This window comes from Anser anser (genome assembly GCF_964211835.1).
Source record: "Anser anser genome assembly, chromosome: 6".
Classification (NCBI taxonomy): domain Eukaryota; kingdom Metazoa; phylum Chordata; class Aves; order Anseriformes; family Anatidae; genus Anser; species Anser anser.
In genome coordinates, this window is record NC_139726.1 from 5,988,973 (window position 1) to 6,012,500 (window position 23,528).

The window sequence follows — 23,528 nt, forward strand, 5'->3', positions numbered from 1 at the left end:
AATCCTGGTTTTGTTTGTCGTCGTTTAGGCGTTACGATAATTACAAAATCGGCACCTTCCTTTTGTGCCAGAGCACGGCGCGGGCGTTCGAAGTGCATGTTCGGCAGTGGGACTGTGGAGGCCTCCGCTCCGCCACGGCCTGCAACTGCGGGGTGGCCGCGCGAGAGGGGGACGACGTCGTCGTGCTGGACTCCTGCCATGGCCATTCTCAGGAAACTAGGCCGCAGCTAGCCATCCGGAGCACCGGGGCATCGCCACAGGTCAAAATCCTAAAGGCCTACGGAGGGAGAAAAATAACAGTACGTGGATGCTTGAGTACTCTTGTTGTTGTTCTTAAAAATGTCAGTTTAATATTTCTGAATTATTAATGAGGTTGCTGCGAAAATATCTATCTGAAACCATGAGAAGCGCCTGCAGCAAAATGTACCAAAAAAAATGAGATGCGGGGAAGAAGTGGGTTGAAGTGTTGGTTTAACCAGCTGCTAGAGAAAACAAAACAAATATCTCTGGAAATTTCTCAATGACATGTCCAAGTGCCAGTATTGTAGCTTACTTAATGGCAAACCACTTTCAGTTCACTTGTGCTGGGCACTACCTAACCACATCACATAAAGCAAATTTCTTTGCAAAGCTTTATGATATAAATATTCAAGGAAAGATCACAGGTAGCAGAATAATGTAGTTTTAGAGTGTGAGAAAAAGGCAATGTTAGCCAGATACAGACAGCCCCCTGAAGCCATGAAAATGGGCTGCAAATGTGCAACATTTGCTGTAATTTAAAGTATTTGCCTAAAAAAAATATATGGCCATTACAAATTTTGCATGGATATCATTTATCCACATTAATCCAGTGAATTCACTGGAAGAATAAGAGCAGGCTGCACCAGTGGGGTTGGTGAGAAGAAGAGGCACAAATTACATCCAAGAAGGTAATTTTATCCTAAACTTTTGTCATCAAGATTTATTGCCAGGAGACATTTTGGGTGAAGATAGGTTCACAGCAGAGCCAGAACAATGCCAGGGAGTGCCTGTGTTTGGCTGTCCTTGTGATCTCACTTGGAAAAGATCTTGATGAGGTAGTAATTGAAAATCTGTTAATTATAGAATAGAGAAAAAGCAGGAAGCAAGCTGTCATTTCATTTTGCAACTGAATGCAATATAATTACTGTTTTATTACTAGCATAATCGTACCAAGGAATCCCTATCCTCATTTACACCTTGTGTAAATCTCACTGATTTCCTTTGTGTTTAAAATAAAATACGACACCTCCAGGCCGTGAATAAGAATCCTTACCTGATCTGAATGAGAATCTGTAGGAATTGTAGGCAATGAATATGGTCCCTGATGGCACCACTGTGAGCAGTGCACCCTAATTTGCTCAGCATTTGTCCTTCACCAGCCTTGCACAGGATAGGAGCTAGTTCTTCTGCATCATTCAAGGCTGCTGCTTGGAATGAGGCTGTTACACCTTTCTGTAGCAGCTTTCAGCAGCATGTCGCTACCTATCTCTAAGCTTAGGTCTCAGAAAAATCTTATTCACAGTCCCAATCGGCAGTGTTAAATCCATGTGATTTAGGAAAACCTGGGCTGTTGTTAGGTCCTTTGAGGCAGATGGCTTGCCTTGCCCAGGAGCAGCAGGAAAGGAAGGGTTACAGCCCTCTGAAAAGAAATCCACACCTGGAAATATCCATCCATGCAGCACAGAAGGCTGAAACAGCTCATTCTGTCTTGACAGCAAGGATTTTATAGACAACCTTGTGGGAGATGCTCCTCCTGGTAGTAAAGCACTTAATTAGAAGGCACATGTTTATGTGAAGGATGAAACCAAATGCTACCCAGCACTTTGTCAACTGCAGTCCTCCTGATCTATGTATTAAACAACCAAAATAAATAAATAATTAATTAAATGAAAGTAATCAAATCACCAAGCCATTGGAGTTTTCTCCTCCTCCCCTTTAAAAAATAAAAATAAAAAATGTTACTTTGGAAAATGAGACTTATAGCCAAGGTGGAGGTACAACCAAGACCTTCTGATGTACTCAGAGAGCTGGTTTTACCTGATGACTTTCATTATTCACCAAAGCTAATGCTTTTTTTTTATTATTTTTTTAAAGGATGCTTTAATTGCCCCCAATCAAAACACAGAGGGCTTGTGTTCAATGTACAGTGTCCACGGCTCTTATTACAGTCAACAGAACTCTGCTGCTTGTCTCAACTGGACCAGGAGGGCATGCACAGGCTTCCACAAAAAGTATTCTCCTGGTTGAAATGAGGACTGTGAAGCTAAAATGGACAAAATTGTTATTTATTGCAGCCAAAATATAAAAGTTGGATTCCAAAACAGAAATACAAATACAAGTTAAACACTTCTCACAAGCATGAATAGATTTGGTTTGGAAGAGATTATAAGGGACCTAAAAAACAATGAGATAGAAAGCAATGGGCATTAGTAGGCTGAATCAATTATTCTCAGCCAGAGGTGACTTAAAAAAGGAAGATAATTATTTTAAAATTACTGTAATGAGAAGTTTCCAACTATTTAATGTACTTTTAAAAAATATCAGAAAACATTTGGATCAAACAAAATAGTAAGATTACTTACCAGGATAGAGTGCTCTTGCTCCCACTCTTGGCATGGATCAGTTTCACAATCACTTTCTTTTTACCTAGAAAAATAAAGCAAACAAACAAAAATACATTTCAGTTGAACAGATTTATTCTTTTTTTTTTTTTTTTTGTTGGACCACCAATCTGAAAAATCCATTATCCACACAGCTAGTTCTTTGTCTTACCCTCACGATTTTTTTTTTCTTTTAAAGGTCAGTGTAAGCCTACCAGAAGTTCTTTAATGAGAAAATTGCTTTATCCACTTTAAAACACAATCATTTTCTGGGTAATCCAGCCTTGGAAAATGAAACGATTTTTCAGCGGGAAGAAAGCTGTTTTTCAGACTTGGCAGTTTATCTAAAAGAAATGATTTCCCAGGCAAAGACACAAGGGTAGTCTTATTGTCACGGAAGTTGCTTCAAAAATTAGCTGGTAACTTACTAGTGGGAAAACTTCAATGAATGTAATTATTAATTTAAAAAGAAAGTACTTGTGCAGTTTTATATTTATGTAACATTGTCAGACGGTAGCACCATAAAATTTGGAAGCAAGCTAAATAATAGCACATATAAATATTTATGGTGCATCTAAGTGATCTTAAATTACCAGCGGCATTGCCAATGTTCTACCTTGATATCTTTGTTTATAAAAAGGGACAATTTTTATTGCATAAAAAGCCTGGTAATGGCTTCAATTCACTGTTTTTTTTTCTGCCTCTTCAGATCCTGTTCCCTTCGGGAGCATTTGTTCGAGCTGACGTGAGCGAGTGGGGAATGGGCTTGACGGTGAGGACGCCGAGCAGTGACTTCAACAGCACCAGAGGTTTGTGTGGCCTCTTTGATGGGATCAGTCACAACGACTTGAGCAATGTGCCTGAGGAAGACTTCGTAGAAGAGTGGAGGTACTAAGCAAGAGAGGATCCCAGACCGGGAGATGTTCTCTAGCACTAAATCCAGGGATGTTGATACGTTAATTTCATTATGTACTCCCCTAATGACCTGGCAGAGAGATCTGCTTCATCAAGCAAGGGAAGCCTGGAGGCCCATTACCATCCAAACAGCATGGTGGCTTATTTTTCAGTCAGCACAGTGCACATAAGCAGTTACTGAGGAGAAGTTTTATATTCACAAGTGATGTCAACTTAACAGCTGTGTTAAGATCCCACTCAGCTGTTAAAAAAAGATGCAGTTCTCACCCGCACTGGAAAATGTAGATAACTGACAATAGGGATTAATTAAGGGTTTGGTATTTCCCTTGTTCTTTTATTCCTGAACACTAATTGCAATATGTGAGTATAGATTAAATGTTACATTTTGACAAAGTGTGGTAATATATGTACCATGCTAAAAGTTAATATCTACTCTGTTAATGATGATGGTGAGCTCAAAAAATTTCCACTTTCTAGGACACATGGTCTGGAACCAAAGCCAGGAGTCTGGCACTCTGACATGTCCCTGTCCCTGTCCCTGTCCCTGTCCCTGTCCCTGTCCCTGTCCCCAGCAGTAGTTCACATTTTAATTCCATGTTGTCTAAACATACCTAAAAGGCATTCCCAAAACTGAACTGGGCTGTTTTGGCTGTGTAGGTTTGCTTGTGAATTATGTCTTACAAATAGGGAGAAAATAAGGTGAACACTGCTGTTCATGTCTACCTGTGCCGATTTCTCAAGATCACCTCATGCCATGATATTCTCTTCTTTAATGTGGGAAGAGCAAGTGCATGAAAATTTAGCACAGCTGGATCAAACCCAAACCACAGTTAGATGGGTCAACACGCGGCTTAATTTATCACTTAATCTGTACATGGGAACTTAGTACACAATAAATGCAATACTTTTTAGACCTAGTACATTTCAGAAAACAAACAAACACCTCTACTATATTCTAGTTATATTCAACCAGCCTACATAATGGCTATCTAATGGCAATTTTGACCTGTAGCTACAAATTGTGCTATTTAGAAATCAACAACCTTCTTTAACATCTTAAAATTGTGAGGCTGAGTCAGAACTTGCTTCTGGGAAGGCAACTGGAGAAATAGTTTGGTGCAAGAACAACCAACTTCTGCCTACCCAAAGAGAGGCTAACAAGAGCATTGAGAGCAGGTGGTCAAACATTTTTGTTGAAAGATCAGAAGCCAAGGCAGAACATACAGGAATTTACTTATAAAACAGTGAGGAGTTTTCTAGTACTTGTCACATATGATGGAGCTACTTCAGGAAAGAAATGGAAAGTTCCTGCTGTGTGAGAAGAGCAAGATGGGTGACAAGTTCAACTTCACAGTACTCCCAAGGATGGAGTCTCAAGGACTCTTCAGAAGCTTGATTCAAAAACCAGCAATGCCAATGAAAAGACTGTTACCTCCAGAAGAGACTGGATTAGTCTCTGATCCACTAACAGAGAAATGGTGCAGTAAAAAACACAACCTGGAGAATGATTTTACAGCCACAGCTTTTAATTTCATTTTAAATAACACTTAAAGCATACTATGCTTTCTGCAGCACCTGAAGCTAGTCTGAGTGCTCACCATCTGGCAGTTCAGCTCTTTCCCTGGCTCCCTCCACTCTCAAGCAGCTGAAAACAGATCTGTTTAAAACATCAGGTTTCCAATGTATCTTTTAAACAATAAAGCAACATCAGATCCTCCCAGTCCTTAAATAGCATCTGGATAAGGAAGAGATGAATTCTAAAACATGTATTTTAAGTAGCTAAAAGTTTTCCGTACCATTTGCAATTATTGAGAAATCAGGAGCACCGGTATTCCTTTTGGTCTCTCTGTAATAGTATCCAGCTCAGTTTGAAATACTTGTTTTTAGCTTTTCCTTGGTTATAATGGGCAACCAAGAGGAGAGGTAATCTAGTCATCTTGTGCAAAGGACAGGAGGCCTTTCCTTGCTCACCGAGGTACATGCCCGTGAGGAAGGACAGGGGCTTCCAGTGGTTTCCAAATGATTCACATAGAAATAGTGAAACAATTCATTTCAATAAAATACCAAAGTAAAAGTGTTTCATTTTGTTGAAATTTCCATTTGTGTTTTAAGCTTCTGTCCCAGTTTGGGATTACTTTATGTGATTTTTATTTATTATGTAATATTTACTTAGTCTTTAGTTTATCTGGTGTCCCCTTAAAGGAAAAAAAATACTTTTTCTGCCTTAGGTTTATTGTTAATTCGTGATGCAAGCCCGAGCCACCTCTGTTGCAGGTAGCACCACCAGTCAGGGCTGGATAAACACTGTGTGCAGGATGCCCACTGGAAATTAAAACTGTGTTGTCCAAAGGACAAGAAGTCACTTCAATACTCCCTCAATCAGCAAAACATGTTTTATTGACCAGGACTGAAGGAAAGCCAGTGCTGAGCATGGAAGAGCTCGTGCATTTCTTTGGCACAAAAGGCATCCTGTTGTACCCCACTGTATTCTGCTGTGTCCACACATTGAAAAAATCGGATAAAGTCAATTCTTCTTTCCACAGTAGTGTTTGGCTCTGAAATGTGGACAAATGCTTTCACCTTCCTGAACCCTCTGGCTGCAAGACAAAATTAGTGCCAAAATGATTTAAATTTTTGGTGGTATTTCATATTTGTCTGGAAATAAAGTGTTGCCAGCTATTGACACAAGAAGTATCTTTTTCTATGAAACTCCAAGCCTCTTACACTGCACATATAAGATCAATAAGAGATCTTGTGCTCATGAAATTTCCAGGGAAACTTCAGTCATGGCTGTTTATTCAAGCTGAAGTTCATCTATCATTAAAGTTAGAGTAAATTGAAAAGAGAAAAAAAAAGTCATCATACCTAACATGATAGCCTAACCCCATGATCATTAGAAAACTGCTTTGTGTCCAAAGAAAAACTCCAAGAAAGCTCCATTAGAGGCCAAAAATTAAATTAAGTATGCATTTAAAAAAGGAAAAACTAAAAAAAAATAATAAAAAAAAGAGTGATCCAAGTCTTAGAGGAAACAGCTGGTAGAAAATCCAGGCAAATGGATAAAGATGATTTTCATAATGAAGTATTTGAAACAGATATATCTTTTTTGTCATTCTCCAAGCTGTATCTGAATCACACCAGGGACAAATCCAAGGCCTTATTTCATGTGTAATATGCAAAGGGCAACCTGCACCTAAGAAAAAGTTCTGCAAAGTGACATCCCACACTTAGGCACTGCTCCAGCAAAGCACTTAAGCATCTGTTACCAAAAAGTCCCAATATAGTGCTAAAAAAACTACAGGACAACTCAAGAAGGGCAGCACAGAAATGACTAAAGAAAACAGAGATTAAACTTAAGCATTTTCTTAAGTACTTTGTTAGATTGGGAATTTATACATCCCCCAGCCTGAGGGAAAGAAAGTTTACTTAGCAGTGTAGACCAATTTGTTGAAAGTTTCCTCTCTCTAATCTCTCTCTATTTTTAAACCAGAATACCTCCGGGGAAGAGTTTATTTGACAAGACTCCAGCACCTTCTGAGGGGAAGCAAAGGAAAAATTACTGCGGATGTCAGAAGGAGAGCACTAAGTCTGTGTCCTTGGTAAACACGCCGAATGCCTTTCAGACTCAATCTCCTGGTTGCCATTATGATAATGTGGATTACACTTCTGCAATCCCATATCTAGATGTTACATCAGAGTTTGTCACTCACTCAGGCGAAGAGTCTGCTTTAAAAAATGATGGGAAACTGTCAGCCAAGTCTTTTGATCAAAGATATCTGCCTAAATCGGTCAAAAAGCGAGGTAGCCCCGAGGAGCGATTAAAACCCCTCGCACATAATGTTTCCATGAAAAACAACAGTTTCCTTAACTTTACCAAGCCAACAGAACAACTACAGAGAGCAAAAAGGCAAGAAGACTACTATGAGTACTCATCCTTTTACCCACTGCATAGCCCAAGCCAGACAGATTCAGACAGCTTTGCCTACTTTTTCCCAGAGGATTATTTTGAAGGGATTCGGACAAAACTTCCACTGGGATGGCCTACTCCCAATGGTCTAACCTCTGCCAAAGCTCGGGAGATTTGCCACCAAATTCTCGCAAATTCCACCATTGGCTTGGTGTGTAAGGCTCTCCTTGGGGAACTCATAGATGAGGCCACTGATATATGCATTTTAGATCTACAGCTCAAGGATGACGTGGCCTGGGTGAGGACACTGACAGCACTTTTGGAAAATGAATGTGAAAGACGAGTGCTAGGAAACAGAGGTAAAGTGTTTCATGTCAGAAACCAGCCATCTGCTACCCAGGAGGAAATCCTCACCGTTCTCCGGTGTCCTGCTTTCTGTAACGGCAATGGACAATGCACGAACCTGGGCTGCCAGTGCTTTGAAGACCACAGCTCCTATGATTGTAGCATTGCCAAGAGTAAGTAAAAAATTCTGTTTGTTCCTACCCTACCCATCTTTCCATGGTATTAAAGTTATTAGGTAGAACATCTGCACAGAGTTGTTTGCTCTTCAAACAGTGCTACCAGTAAGATATTTGATGAATTAGTAATCAGTTTTTGACCTTGAAGAGCTGATCAAAATGTCTGGTTGGCTGGTCCTTCACTTTTTTTGCCTCAGTAACTTTTTAAAAATGGATTTTACAAGCCCCTTAGCAAATTGGTTTTGCAGAAGTGATTTTCTTTACATCTGATCTATCACCAGCATGCTGACAAGCAAGCTTCTGACAAAAAAAGAGGGTCCTGCTCACCTTGTGGTCAATATTCATGTTAACACTGTATAGATACTTCTTTTATTTTTCTCCCTCATCAACAGAGAATAAAAATTGAAATGAATTTCAAACTCTGTATTATTATATATATATATATATGACAAAATGAACAGATAATATTGTCAAAGCCATAAAATAGTTACAGAATATACTTTAACCTGCAGGCCTGATTCTGCAAATATTTCTGAATTGCCTTACATTTACACAGGTGACTATCCTACTAGATTTGTTTCTTCTTTACTGTTCAGCCCCTCAATGGATAAATCCAAGTCCAGCATGAGTACTCACAGCACTTGAAACTAAGCACACACATAAATGTTCACATTAATTTCAAAACGTAAGCCCTGCCTCAGCAAACCACATAAGCTTAAACTCAAAGTTACAAAAAGGTACTTAAGGCTCAGCCACACAGTTGGGTTCCTGCAGCTTAAGAAGCAACAACATTTCAGCTAAGCTGAAATAACAAGGCATGCTCCTTCATCCATCCCAAATGGGGGGGAAAGCCTCTTGCTACAATGCTTAGGCTACTGGACAATATCCTGTATTTAGGACAGGCAAAGCTCCTATCCAAGGTCAGTCGCTAGTGGCTTAGCCGAGGCACCCAAATCTCAGACAGCCCTGGAGCTCAGCAGTACATCTGATACTCCCAAGGCATTTACTAACTGGGACAGGATTATCCACATTCTACACAATAAACATGTTGTCAGTGCACTGATTTGAAGTGGTAAAATATATCCTGACATTTGCTTCTTTTTAATAGCAGGCTAAAATTTATAGGATCATTTTCTACATTTCCTAAATTTTTGAAAAATTCATTCTCTTTCACACAGAGAACAACTGACACCAGGGACTGAGAAGCAGTTTGAGTAATTCTGCAGTATTTGTTCAATATATAACTCAATGTTTAACTTCATTTCTCTGTGAAAAATGTCAAGTCAGGATAGAAGAGTTGCTTAGACCAGATGTTTAAATTTTATTTTGCTTTTCTATGGCTGAACTCCCTCAGATTAGTGGAAAATAGCTTCAGTATGACCTTTCAACTAAAATCTAATGGCACCTTGTCTTCTTGCTGTTACATCAACTATAAACAAGGCCAGAGCCCAGAACATGGCCTGAGACTGCGTGGTGGCTTAGGAATGGGAAATGATACATCAGCTTTGGCAAATGAGCTGTAAGCAGTTATTGCTCACTGGTCTGACTGCTTCATGTCTCTCACTGCTTTTGCTTCACTTTTCTCCCATTGAAGACAATGACGTAGTTGGTCTTCGCTTCAAAACTCTTCTCTCTTGGGAGTGTGGTTTATTGGAGTTCAAAATAAATCTAACTATTGACTCCAGTTTTCCAAAGAGTTCCTAGTTCGGCCTTGGTCAAGATACAGACTCCCAGCAGCCTCCTCCTCTCTCCAGAACTACTTCCCTGGAAAGATTTCTTCTCCACTTCTCCTGGCCTGCAATTTGGTTTCCACAGTGTGAGAGCTGCCATAAGGATGTTGAGATTTTTAGTTGCATGCTCCCTGCCAGAGCAGCCTCAGGCTTAGCCTGGTCCCCAGGGAAGTGAGCTTGGCTTTGGACACTCGGAAGAGCCACGTCACTGCAATTCATAAAGTGTTTGCTGGTCATGAGTTTGTTAGTGTTTCAATAAAATTAGCATTCCCTGCTGCTGCAGTTTTCTTAAAAAAATACAGAAGACCGTTTCCCAAAATTACCACACACTTTTCCCAACATTTCAAGGCAATATTTAATGTAAAAATCAACAGACCACTGTGCTCTCTCGCACACTCTATAGACTTCACATTACACCAACTTCAATGCTGTATGCATCCATAACCTGACAACTGCCTCACTTTGGGTCCGTGTCCAATAGGCACAGGATTGCAGAAACGCTCAGCTGTTGCATGGGAAGGAAGCTCTGAGGTATAACGCAGGCTTTGCAGAGGGTACTTCACCCAGACCATTCACCAAGTCAAAAAGTAGACTCAAATAGGTAAAATGATCCATGTCTGTTGTGTATTATAGCTTATTACAATTTTGTACGTTATGGCTTAAAGTCACCTTCCCAAAGCCCTCTCTGAGCTTCAGTGCACATTTTCTAGTTGCAACTAAGAATTTGTATTTTTTTTTAACTAAAACTTGTGAAACATTTTCTGCCGACTTAAACTTTAAGTACGAATATTATTTTGTATTCAATAAAACCAATGAAACACATTAATAATTAGTACCCAAGAGGAGAAGAATGCTTTCTAGCTAAGTAAAGAGAGCTCAGAAGAGAAAGCATGAATTAAAAATGTAGTAGAAATTGCCACGTTGAGCCACCAGTATTCATTTTGCTCTGGAGGAAGAGGTAGTGGGATAACTCTCTGATGCGCAGACATGTCTTCCCAAGGGTGCACCTGACCTGGTGCACATTTACCATTCATTTTTCTTTTCTCCTACCATACTAGTGAGATTGTATGCTGTCCTCTCATCAACAGCAGTCGGTCTCCAGAGAGACAAGACAACAATCACTCATGCTGTATTCCACACCCTGGATATACACGGGGAACTTACACACTTGTACAGAAGAAAACCAAAAACAAAAATCAGAATGTCACAACAGACTTTTTATAAAGGCTAGTAAATTCACTTCAGTTGCTAAAATCTTCTCTGCCAAATACAGATATATATTTTTTCTGTTTGTAATCTCTCTACCAACTTGAACTGGGTAAAGCCCTGAGCGTGCACCACAGTTCATGGGATATACCCTATAGCCTGTGGAAAACTCTGAGCTGTTTTAGGCATGAAAATAAGGGTGTTAAAGAGGAGTTGCTGTTTCCCAAATGTTCATGTAGACAATAAATTTACTTAGTAATTCACTGTGTGTTCCACTTCGTAAAGAAAATATTTATTCAAAATACTTTGCAATATGTTTCTCATTAAAATGGGAACGTTGGGATTAAAAATCAGCTGTTTAAGTAAATACAGCTTTAAAGTTTTTCCTTTTTAGCCCACAGACCACTGAAAAAAATACATCAACATCTGGAAAACAATTGGCAACATTTTTGACAGTTTGTTTGGTAAAGAAGGGATCCTCTTTAGTATAAAATCTGGGTTTTGTTTGGCTGGATTTCACTGGCTTTGTTGTTATTTTCCCTGAAAATGAAGACACTAGAAATGAAAAAGATCCATTTCCTGACCAAATTTATCTAAGATATCACAGTATTTACAAATGGGAGCAACAGGGATCAAGAGAGTTGCAAATATCTTCTGTAACATGGGTTCCACAAATAGAAAACACTTTGAAAAATATTTACCTTTGAATCTGTAAATTGCTATTGCTCGACTCTTCCCAGAGCATGTTGCCCGAGGAGTCCTCAGCTCTTCCAAATGATGAGTAGGAGGCAGTGCAAATTTCCCCTAACGTCAGTGGTAACAGTTTGGAGATTTTCATCCTGTTTAAAGAGAAGGGTTTGCCTTCGTCTGAGGAACAGAGCTCTGAAAATTAACTTAGCATGTTCAGTGGGTACTCACCAAGATTTTAGTGAATACCAGTGATTAAAACTGTTTTTTCTCTTTTACTGACTTCTGAGTATTTGATCTTATGTCTGTGCAACAATCTTTGAATATTATTTCTGCATATATTGCATGTACTTGTGACCTCAATGTTAGAGAACATTTCCTCGCGCAAGTACTGACAGAGGCCCATAATCATTGAAAATGTCCAAATTACTCCACAGCTTCTCATTTACCTCAGAAGTTTTATGCTTACCTTGTGACAACCTTAAGTCAGAGCTTTGGACGCTGGAAACTGAGCTGGCTGCAATGTTTTTGGAAAGCAGTGATCTTCAGGGAGGTCCAAAACACAAGGGTCTGAATTCACTCCCCTGAAGTGACCTTGGGACCTTCCTTGGGACAGAGCATTTGAAATGCTGTTATGTACTTACAGAAGGGTCAATAATTTAATTTGGATAACTTGGTTTTAATTCTTTATACTAGATTACACAAGTGTATTTCATAAAGAAGAAATTAAGAACAGTGTCTTTTGGTACTCATTCCTGCTCCTCTCCCAGATATCCTGGGCCCAGCTAATGCCAGACTGGTGAAAAACCAGTGTGTGCTGAGGGGGAGCTGGCTCAGGCAGCCAGGCTGAGAGAACAGGACCTGATGGCTGGGATAGTCCATCCCCTGTGCTACTGGTACACAGATAACGGGATGGAGACACATCTGAAATTCAATCTTTGAGCAAAACCGGGGAGACAAGTATTCCAGGAAAATTAAAAGAAAACTAGGTAACAGCTGGCAAACTGGATCTGCAGAACTATCTCCTTTGTCTTTGCATTGGAAAATACAAATTTCTAGAGATGGGACTCTGCGAGAGAAGTTGGTTTCAGCATTAACAATGGAGAGGGAAAAGTACTGCCATGGTCTACAGTGAGTCAGTGTGATGAACTGTACTGAGCTTCATGTATTACAGTCTATTTATGAATTCATTTCTGACTGATGTAGAATATATATTTTCAATTTCTCTATGTAACAATACAGAAGCTGTGTATCTATAAAAGTACCTGATCTTAGAAATGCAATGCAAAGCAGATCTATGCATCCAGACAGAGGTCAGATGCCCTACAAGGAGAAATAAAATCTTAGTTCTGGCACTCCAATCACTTGGACTTTATAATACTTAGGAAAGGTCAGCTAGCTAATTCAGTATAGACAAGCAACACATAAGTGTGAGCTTCACCTTTAGCTGTTCTTGATTTTAGAGTTTTATTGGCAACAGTCTTTTAAGATATCTGCTTGTTTTTACATTTCACTGGCAGAAATGTCCTCCACAGACATCGTGTGATGTAACACCAATTTGCAAGCAAAAGTACTACGGTATCGTAGAATAATGATGTGTTTCTTAAACAACAGTTCAAAAGACTGGATGTCCTCAGAGCTGAAGTCCTGCTGGCGTCACTAAAGCCAGGATTTCACACCAGAAAATGCTATTAGAGATAAAGAATTAAGATTAATCTCAGAAATAAAGCCGCATCTTCTAACAGGAACAGCTTGAGCTTCCTAACTGACAGCTCGGGCATCCTGACCTGTCCGGCTGTGTGCAGGCAGTCATCACTGTGCAAGCAAAAGCAGGATAAGCCTTTAGGCTTTTTTGCTAATAAGCACAGGTTCTCTAGGAAGGGAAGAAAAGGAGTAGAAATCAAGAACCGAATTAGGTTTCTGCAGGACATATAAAACTGCTGCTTCTCTATATTTCTTTTAAAAAAACAGGACCTAGGAAACAGAAAAAATGAATATTGATTTTGGGAATGTTAATGTTTTAATTCCACTGTCAGGAAAAAGTTACTATCCAGGAAAAGCTACATGAATAATAAAGGAGAAGGCAACTCCTTTTCCTGGCCATATATTTTCCCATTAGCTCCAAAACAAATCTTCATCTAATGTTCTTAGCCTGGATTTTTATACATGAATTAAACCTCCCCCAAGATCAAGGAGGCCATCAATATAATTCAAGTATCTTTTCCAAGGTCACCCAATCTCAGCTGCACTGCCAATACATAATAATGTGTTCTGCCACTGGTTTTGACAAGCTCACACACACATACACAGAAAACATGGCCATGCAGTATTTTTAGGGATCAGAATACAACCCATAACACATTTGGAATATTTTAAAAGGAAAAAATGGAGAAAGAGAGAAGAAAGCTGTATTCCCCCTCTCTGCTTGCCTCCAGCAGGAGCGGTCCAGGTGGCCAGAGCTATAATTATCCTCCCATGAAAACTGCAATTTGGAGTTGAAAGGCACCTCTGAAATTTGGCAATGCTCCAGAAGCTTAGACTTTCTTAATGTTGCTTAACATTTCATAAAACCCCCCAACACCTGTATAAGGTGCTTAAAATGTCATTACCACCTGTAATTAAATGCAGAATCCAATTACTGTGGATAGCAAATCAGGTTGGTGCTTACCATTTGTATATATTGACCATGTTGATTATATATAAAAAAAAAATAACTCAGGACTAGTAAAGCACACATAGAGGAATGTAATATGCAGATTGTATGAAGCTCTAAAGAGCAATTACAAGATAAAAGGTAATGAGGAATAATAAGGACAAATTAGTTTCAGTGAAGTAATGACACTTGAAGTTTAAATTTCTATGTGAAAAGTTCAGCAAAGAAAAAAGTGAGCAAAAAGGATAGTGAGAAGATGGGAAGTTAATGCTTACCTATCATGCTTACGGATATACCACTGTCATATCAAAACAGGTGTCTGCCTATCAGGGTATTGTTACTAGGCAGTTCTGTGAATCCAAGAGCATTTTCAGAGCTGTGAACCACAACCAAGCATGTGCCTCAGACCCATCCAAAACAGCAGATACATGAATTACACCCTGTTACTTTTAGGATGATTGTATAGACCTGTCAGAATTTCTTCATATGTTGTAATTAAAGCACAAGATACTTTAAAATAAAATTATATTGAGTAGCAGCACAAGGTCTGCTATTACTGTCCTAAGGCAGGGACTTCATGAGATAAGTACTATAGAAATCTTGATGTTTATACAGTTGTGCTTGATTTCTAAGCATAATTCCTGTTTTTGAGGATGAAACATGGGGGAGCCATTTAAAGATAGGATTTAAGTTGTTTTGAGATCCTCGGATGAAAAGGGACAGAGGATTTCAGTCCTCTAAGTCAAACATCTGCTTTTGAGGTTTTGCATGGGAACATACTGACTTTGTAATAACTATGTTTCTTCCACTTCTATCAGTTCAGCGGTCTTTAAACTCCAGATCATGGTGCCATAATGATTATTTAAGGACTGTTAGTCTGTCAAATAAATGGTTACTTCTCAGCACACGTAATATGTGCTTTGTCGGCATGATACATCACAACAGTGCAGAAGGACCATTAGGATGTTTTGGGTCAATAGAAGTTTGCCATGCATAAATTAGACTATACATAGTATAAAATGCATACTAGACTTTTCAAAGAAAAGTAGTTAATTTCTTAAATAACTAAGATAGCTACAGAGTAACATACTACTCGGTGTATGTAGGTGGTAGGTAGCCTCTGTCTCTACTCCCAGCCTGCAGTGCTGGCATGACATCTTCAGGGAAGAACTACAACAATTGATATCACCATATGCACCTCAGAAATAGACACATACCTGAAATTATGGAATTTCTATCTGATCCTCTTTACAGGCACTGAATGATTGTTTTTGCTTGTTTATATTGTTGTTTTCCTATATTTGTCTTTAGATTAGTAAATAAGCAAATATCCGCAACCAAGCTCTTGGCTGATTTGGCAAATCACGTTATATGGCAGTGAGAATGCAATATGTTTTAACAACTAATTGTGTCAATTTTTCAAAATTAGATTTCAAAAGATGCATCAAACGTGCTTGTAAGAGAAGTGAACGCTATAGTTACTACTATTAAACTTTTCTGGCCGAAAGAGAGTACTATTACTACAAAAAGATGGAAATTTTAAAAGGTTATTATTCTTTTAAAAGCTTTTTTTCTTTTCAAATAATAAGAAGAGGGGGGTCTTAAATCACAGGGCTTAAGTTATAGGTCTTAATTATCTGCTTAATTATAATAATTCCATTGACTTTTATGGGTGAACTATTAGCAAAGTCACCATTAGCATTACTTTGGATTACTTATATTATGAAGAAAAAGATAGATATCAAGGAAAAGGTCTCTTTTTACAAATGTGCCTTTTCTCTTTTTGCTCATATTGATTATTGTCTTTTCTGTTCCACAATTCTGAGTTTTCTTATCTAGCCAACTGAAGGAGGAGGTCTGAAAATTTCTTACGTCCATGCCGACCATGTTTCCTTGAATACGTACTTGTTCATTTGGCAACAGCTGGACAGTAAGTGAGGCAGTGGTTTTAGATTCTAGTTTGGAAGTTGACATAACTGTTTCTGTCAAATACACTTTTCTTCAGTAATAATTTCTGTAAAGCAGGGAACACTTCATGCAGATCTCTCACATGAGATGTTCAGTACACTGCTTCCATGTCACTGGGACTGTGTTCTTTACATACAGCTTCAGGACATTATGAATAAATTCTTCCTTCCTTCATGATGACATTAAAAAAGTGAAGGAGTTTTCACTGAGATATCAATGCTTTGAAAAAAAAAAAAAGTTTCTATATATATAACATGAAAATGAAAACCTTAATTTTCAGAGTTATTATCTCTACATAGTATAATTTTTTTCCTCAGTTTGCCTGATCATTTTGGAAAATAGATAAAGAATAAATATGAAAACACATATTAAATAATTCAAAATATAATTGGCTTCAGTTATTCAGCTTTTTCCTAGGCAAACATAGGGATGAGGGAAACAAAAAATATATACTTTAAAATGTTTATTTACAAAACACACTATATCTTTCTCCCAGACATCTACAGAGGCACTGTCCTCATCTTTTACTTACTACTACTACTACTAAGTTAATTACTAAGTTAACTATGAACAAGCTAACTAATGCTAATAATAGCATGTTATATAAATGAAGTTATTTAAACGAGTAGTTCCTGTATATTTGGACTCTAAAAATTTACTCCAATATGTTCTTTTCAGGCTAAAAACAAAGGTAGCATTAGTGGGCATAATTATAAAGGCAAAATGAGTAAACAACAAAGCTGTGAAATGACTCACTATGAAATTTTCAAACATAATATTTTGAATATAGGACTTACCTGTTTTTGAAAATACTATTGACGTATTTTAAAAACGATTACCTCCAAACAAAATGTTTTGGTAAGACGTAATAATATAAAGTGTTGCTGTTTAGCAAATACAAGCTTTATAAAAGAAGCATAATTAAAAACTAAAAGAAAGAAAAAAAATTGAACCTATCCCAACTTATTATTGATATCCCCTGATTGACACCATTGTACTCTGTTTTATATGGATGGAGACAGACTTTTCCTGTCACATAAAACATTTCTACCTAGAGTTTTGTGGGTAATTCTCAGGAAATGACAAGCTTCATGATAGTTTTGAAGCTTTTCTTCTTTTCATAGCAATTTTAGTTCACTTTTTGATAGTGCAGATGTGATGAACACATCTGAAAAGACAAACATCAATATCAGACTTAATCTACTGGTTTAGCTCCCAGTTCTTTCCATTCAAAGCACAGACCTGGCTGAGCTGGAAGAGGGCTATTAACTTGATAGCTACAAAGTCAATAGAAACCGCATTTTAAAAGGATACCAAATCCTCAAGATAAGGGACATGGAAGGTTGCATGCTCAGTGATCCATACCATTTCCTGCAAATCAGATCAAGAAGATTAGTCTTTTCTGGTGATTAGTTTATTTGCTTTAATGCAAAGCAGGGAGAGCAGTTCAGTGAAACATGTAGCTAAACAAAACCATTTTCTGAAATGTATAGAATTAAATGCTAGAAAAGTTTACAAAATTATAGGTTTAATTTAAACTGACCAAAGCCAGACAATCCAGATGCATGTGTATAACTTCTTTACACCATGCTGTTTTCAGGCACTGCAGGAAATTTCAGACTTAAATCTTGTTAAATCCAAAACAAAACAAAAAGCTCTGAACAAACAACCTCTTTCTTCAAATACTCACACACACATACACACAATAAATACCAAATCCAAGGCTGTTTATGAGCTATAGAAGGAAAACCTACTAAATGTTCAAAGGTATGATTTAAATTGACCTAAAGCAAAAAATCAGTACTAACCTAAAACTTCTTTATACTGTGCTTTATTTTGTATAAACAACCCATAATCTACCAGCACAGAATATTCAAGCAGCCGTGGATAAAAAACTGTTCATAACAACCAGCTCTTCCTCTGATTCAGTAAATGTAAAGATGGACAAATTACTAAAAACAACCAATTGGGTGCTAGCATGGGCACAAGGACCATGATGACACCCAGAGGCATCTTCCTGCCCAAATCCCTTGGAGTTCCATCACTGCAGCTATTATGTGGAGCACTGCTGCCCGGGTTCCTGCTCTGAAGTGCCTTCAAGTGACTGACAATGAGATCTGCTTTAGGTAGGACAGTAAGCACTGTGAATGTGCAACCCAATCTTATATTTTACCACCCATCAGGGCTATCTAGAAAAGAGGCAATATTCTATAGTTAACAGCACACTTCTCTTCCCCTTCTGTTGCTGAAGTAAATTGCTAGTAAGCCTTTTAAAAATAGAAGAGATCAAATAGACATAAAATGTCATAGTGAGCTTTCTAAAGCAAAAATAATCTACCATATTGTTGCAGCACAGGGATGCTTTCAGTGTGAAATTGAGCCAGTCCATTTCTTGCAAGCAGTGAGTTAAAGTACTTGCAAAACACCTTTGCCATACTCTGCCAGGGCTTGCTCTTGCTCTCACTGAGGTGTCTGACACCGATTGCTGATTTGACACGGGCAAACCAGAAGATTTTAAGAGAAACTTGGTCAGTGGAAAGATTGGCAGGAAAATGGGGATTTAGTCAAATGTTACGTTTACAAGGGGATGACTTTCAGGATGGACTCACTCTTCAGATCACAGGTTTGGCTACCTTTCATTGCCATCCAGCATGACCCAAAATGCACCCTCACTGCAAAGCTTGATTCGTGCATAGCAAACATACATGTCTGCAATCCTAGATACTAGAGACCTCCAGAGCAGAACACTAGATCTTCATGTCAGCTAAAGATCATAGGTCTATAGCTTGCTACTCAGACAAAGTTGAGTTCTTTGAGAACTGTTTTTGGAAGCAGGGACAAACACTCCTCGTCTAGAAGCCAGAGAGGTCACCGATGTGCTAAAAGCCTTCAAAATAGCATTAAATTGCTAGCCCTTTTTTCTTAAGGAGGCATTTCAAATGAGCTTTGGTTTAAGGACACCATGAATTCCAGAATAATGCATTCAATAGTTGTGCATATGATTGCTGTAATAACCCTGCACACTAAATAAATACAATATTTGTACATGTATTTGAAAGGAGGCAGATTCAGACTCTGTCCAAGCTGTGAGACAGCTGAACATCAGTCAGCCCTGACCCAGAACCTTCACGTCTGCAATAGCCGGGTGTCCACAGTCACTCCAGCAAGCTCTGGCACAGAGTCTGCTCAGACAGCAAGATGATTTCTAGCACAGGGCTGGCTTGCAGCCGGCCGCATCAGGACCAAGCAAAGTGAGCTTGGTCTGTCTGCACTCACCTGCTTCTAAAAACCATATCCTGCTTTATAAATATTGTATTGGTCTATTAATACAGACAATTTTCTTTTTCACTTCAACAGTGCGGCAGCCATACCAAGTGCTTATGATCTGGTGCTTGATTTGTTTTTCACGACCTCAATTGCTTATTTACCACCCCAACCAAGAAAAGCAGGGCAGTCCGTTCCCTTCTCTTTATCTGAACAAACTTCTTGCTAGTTTTTATTTCAGTTCTGCTGCTCCAGCCCAAAGTTGCACAAACAGTGCTGAAGAATGTTTATTTGTGCTAGGATATATTTCTATTCAAAAGTGGAAACCAGACATGAACTGTATCTATCTATCACTAAGACTTCAGTAAGTGTAGTTTTACAAAATTCTCGATTTTGTGTCAGATGTCTACATTTTGCTTCCATGCTTGTGCATGCATATTATTGATATAAGACGCTATAACAAATTCCTATAAAACAAATCGTGTATTTATACAGTGGTTTTTTTTTTTCAAGTCTATTATGTAGCCTGTGCTCCTTGTCAAGTTTGACTCATGTAAATGCTTACAGAAAGAATGTGCTTTGTCAGCAGTGCCAGCAGCTCTGGACTTACTGATCCTTCCTGCAAACTCCTTCTGTGGGTGAAGCAGTGGGATGGGGCGGGCTCCCTGCTTCATAAGGGAGGCATGCAGCAAACACTGCAGACCAACTGGGATTGAATCGGTACTTCTGTCTAGTCACCCAAGATGTCGGAGGCCTATTAGATGCAGAATTTAAGCCCAAAGTCCTCTCTTCTTCTTGTTCCATGGCAGTTTAATTAAAAACTGGTATTTTCTTTTACATTTCCCCAACATCTCCTGCTGTTTGTCACAGTGTCCCAATGCCTCTACCAGGCAAGAGCTGCATTTAAGGAGTGGTTACCCTGTGTGTGTGCAGACCAGGCATTAGAAATGCTTCAAGGTGCCCATGTCTGAGCTTGTGGATGTGAACACACAGCTTCTTAAAACCTCCTTCGTAACATGACTGCACTCTGCAACCCATCCCAGTCCCAGGTGCTACCCTGAGCTTTGTTTCTTTATGTAACAGTAAAATTCAAAGCACTATTTTGGCCTATAGGCCGTACAGAGAAAACGAGGAGGAGTATCTCTTCCAGATTATGTTTCAGCATTCATACCTCTAAAGATAAATTATTAATGTTCAAACAGGTCATACCTTGCACTAGCTTGCTCCATACACCACCTGATTTCCTGTAGATCTCTCTCCTGACTCTTTAGCTTGCCCCACCACAGAAATCACACATCAGTTCCCATGTCTCCATGACCTCCAGTTTCTCTGAGCACCTGCACTTTTGCCCTTACTCTCACCTTTGTGAGCTCTCCCAGCTCTCTCCTCTGCTTCCGTCTTCCTCCCCATCATTTTTTTTCTGAACTACTTGAAGCTATTTCTCCAAGTTTTTTTTTAGATTCTCTAATATTTCCTTTCACACGCCTACCTCTGTGTCCCTCAAGCATATGCCATGAATAAGCTTAGTAGTTTCCCCTCCGTAACACTGGAAGCAAGGAGCAACAGCAGAGCTCTGGTTGTGCTTCCCCCAGCGAGAGCAGGAATATATGGGTGAGTACCCAGCTACCGACTGCCAGACTTTTCCAAAGCTAATGCCATTGACATATCCCCTTCTACATGTGGATGAAATGGGTTCATATATGCCAAAAATGGAAAACAGATGGAAAGACAGACAGAAAACCATGTTAAAAATAAACGCTTAAAATTCCTATATCCATTAAGTGTTATCTCATTTTCAAAAAGAGTTAGATTAAAACTAATGAACATTTTTTTTTTAAAGTGGAGTGCTGCCTATACCAAGGTCTGAAGTCTGAACTTTAGGATCCATTTGTTTAAAAATGAGCCATAAAATTTCCCTTTCCATCAGACTTTCTCCCTCTCCTTCCTCTCTTCCAAGCACTCTCTGCACAAGCCCTTTGTAAAAATCCCCAGGGGGACTCCACCACCTTCTCACTACCACGTCAGAAATAAAGGAATAAAGAATTAGCTTAAATGCGGTCTCCTACACCACCGCACTGCTTATTGCCCCCTTTAGAGCAGTCCCAGCTGAAGATGGCTGGAAACAGATGGCCGAGGGAACAGAAAAAAGCCCGCTCAAAGAAAAGATCACCTTTATCAAACCACAAAAATACACAGTGAATTTTTTCTTCCATGAACTTCTCACCCCTTCCACCGGCAAAGAAATCTAGTTTTCATCCTGATTGACCCACGATACAGCCAATCTTGAGAGAAGATACCCACAGCATATATGGGAATGTATTTCCTCCAGATTTAGATCAATTTAAAGATGCTGCACACAAGTGCGTATGGCATGGTTTGAGAGAAGAAAATATGAAATGCTGTGCTGATACTGTAAGTCATTTCAAAGAGCACTGAGGTTGGGTAATTTTGCCTTGGCCCCAACACAGCAGTGTCACAGTAGTGCCAGGATGCACATAAAGATGTAAGAAACCCTCTGGGAAGCATGTAGGGCTCATCAAGGAGAAACCAGCCTGAAAGCATGGCCCTGGAAGAGGAATGGCTGCAGGAGGCTGCTCCTGCGCCTTGCTTGCTCCCAAGTTACGGGATTTTACTTCACCCACAGAAGCTTGAAAATCTGCAATGATAATGAAAATGTTAATGCAATCTGAGCTACCTCAGTACTAGTGGGGGGAGCTATTAAAATCTCATGAAAAACATAATGAAGCTTTTATTATTATTATTTTTATGCACTAACCACAGAAGAAGGCAATTTATCAAAACCATTCACTACGTCTGACTAATATTTTTGTACATTACAGGAATCCACAACTAACTGATGAATGCTGGTAAGCTGTAAACCATTTCTCTTCTTGTAAATATTGCAAAGTGTTCAACAGTGCTGCTAATACTGCTGCAATAAAATCTTTAACCAAAAAAAGAAAAAAAAAAAAAGCTAAAAGCAATTCAGCATTTCAGACATACAGAAAAAATCTTTTCACTATTTTTCACATTTATGTTGCTTTCCTTCCTTTCTCTGGAAAAATGAGAGTCATGCAGCGATGTTGTTATGGGCTGCAATCTGGCAATGTTTAAACAGCATTCATCCTATTTACAGCTTAAATGGCAAAGCCCTAAAGGAACAGCGAGGTACTGGGGAAGGTTATCAACTCAGCTAAGGGCACTTTGCCCCTTGAATCAGAACTGAGCCGATGTACCATTAAAATGATAGGCGACACAGAGCTTCTGGTTTAGATAAGCTACAGCTCAGGGAAAATTGATGGGTGCTATTGCTTTTCCAGAGCAATGGTGATGGGACAGGGAACTGGAAAAGCTTTGCAGCTTCTCCTTGTCATGTAGCAGGGAAAATAGCTTGCAGTACACAGTGCTGGTGCATGACATGCCTCCCAGGGCTCCTGGTTATGTCCCTGCTATCAAGTATTTTCAGGAACCAAGAGGCAAATCCTCTGTTTTGCATTATTTGTCACCATAGTAGCTTCTCCTGGCCATTAGAGCTACAAATATTACCAAGGACGATATGAACCCATGATCCTGACTGGCTGCTGTTATTGATGGAGGGTGTTAGAGACCTTCTGACTGTTGTGCTATCCAAGTACCTCTGCTGATGCAAACATCTGCCCAATCGCATTTTTACTTAAGATGTGAATTCTGCCATTTAAGTAACTTGCATTTTGACTCTGCAAAAATTACCCCAATATGAAAGCAATGAGTAATTTTAAATGATGAATACCTGAAGCACAACAGAATAGAAATGAAAATTTACCTGAGAATCATAAAACATTTTAAAAACAGTAATGGGTGAGATTCAGCCTTGTAAGGGGGACAGCACAGGCTGTACATCACTTAAGGCCTATTTCAGGCCTCAAAATGGGATCTAAGTGAAAAAGGTGGTGCACAACGCTTGTGCTGACACTGCGCAGAGCTGAGCATCACGCATTAAAGACTTAACCCTCAAAGCAAGCATTCCTTTGAGGACCATTATTTTTATTATATCCCCAGCTTTTGAAAAAAGAAATG

The 23,528-nt window shown here is 39.0% G+C and overlaps 1 protein-coding gene and 1 long non-coding RNA gene across 3 annotated transcripts in view; one reads left to right on the plus strand and one right to left on the minus strand.

Moving 5' to 3' along the window:
- LOC310901963 (von Willebrand factor D and EGF domain-containing protein-like) overlaps positions 1-23,528 on the plus strand; it is a 178,788-nt gene that overhangs the window by 73,105 nt on the left and 82,155 nt on the right. For both annotated transcript variants that reach the window (XM_083842703.1, XM_083842702.1), the window contains exons 9-11: positions 29-299; positions 3,331-3,509; positions 7,027-7,961. In XM_083842703.1, the coding sequence (XP_083698829.1) occupies positions 29-299; positions 3,331-3,509; positions 7,027-7,961 (1,385 nt within the window). The remainder of the gene's footprint in view (positions 1-28; positions 300-3,330; positions 3,510-7,026; positions 7,962-23,528) is intronic.
- LOC310901972 lies at positions 145-11,748 on the minus strand. The gene is made up of 3 exons (XR_014586357.1): positions 11,602-11,748; positions 2,604-2,667; positions 145-277 (listed from the first exon to the last, which is right to left on the minus strand). It is a non-coding gene; the product is annotated as an uncharacterized lncRNA (long non-coding RNA).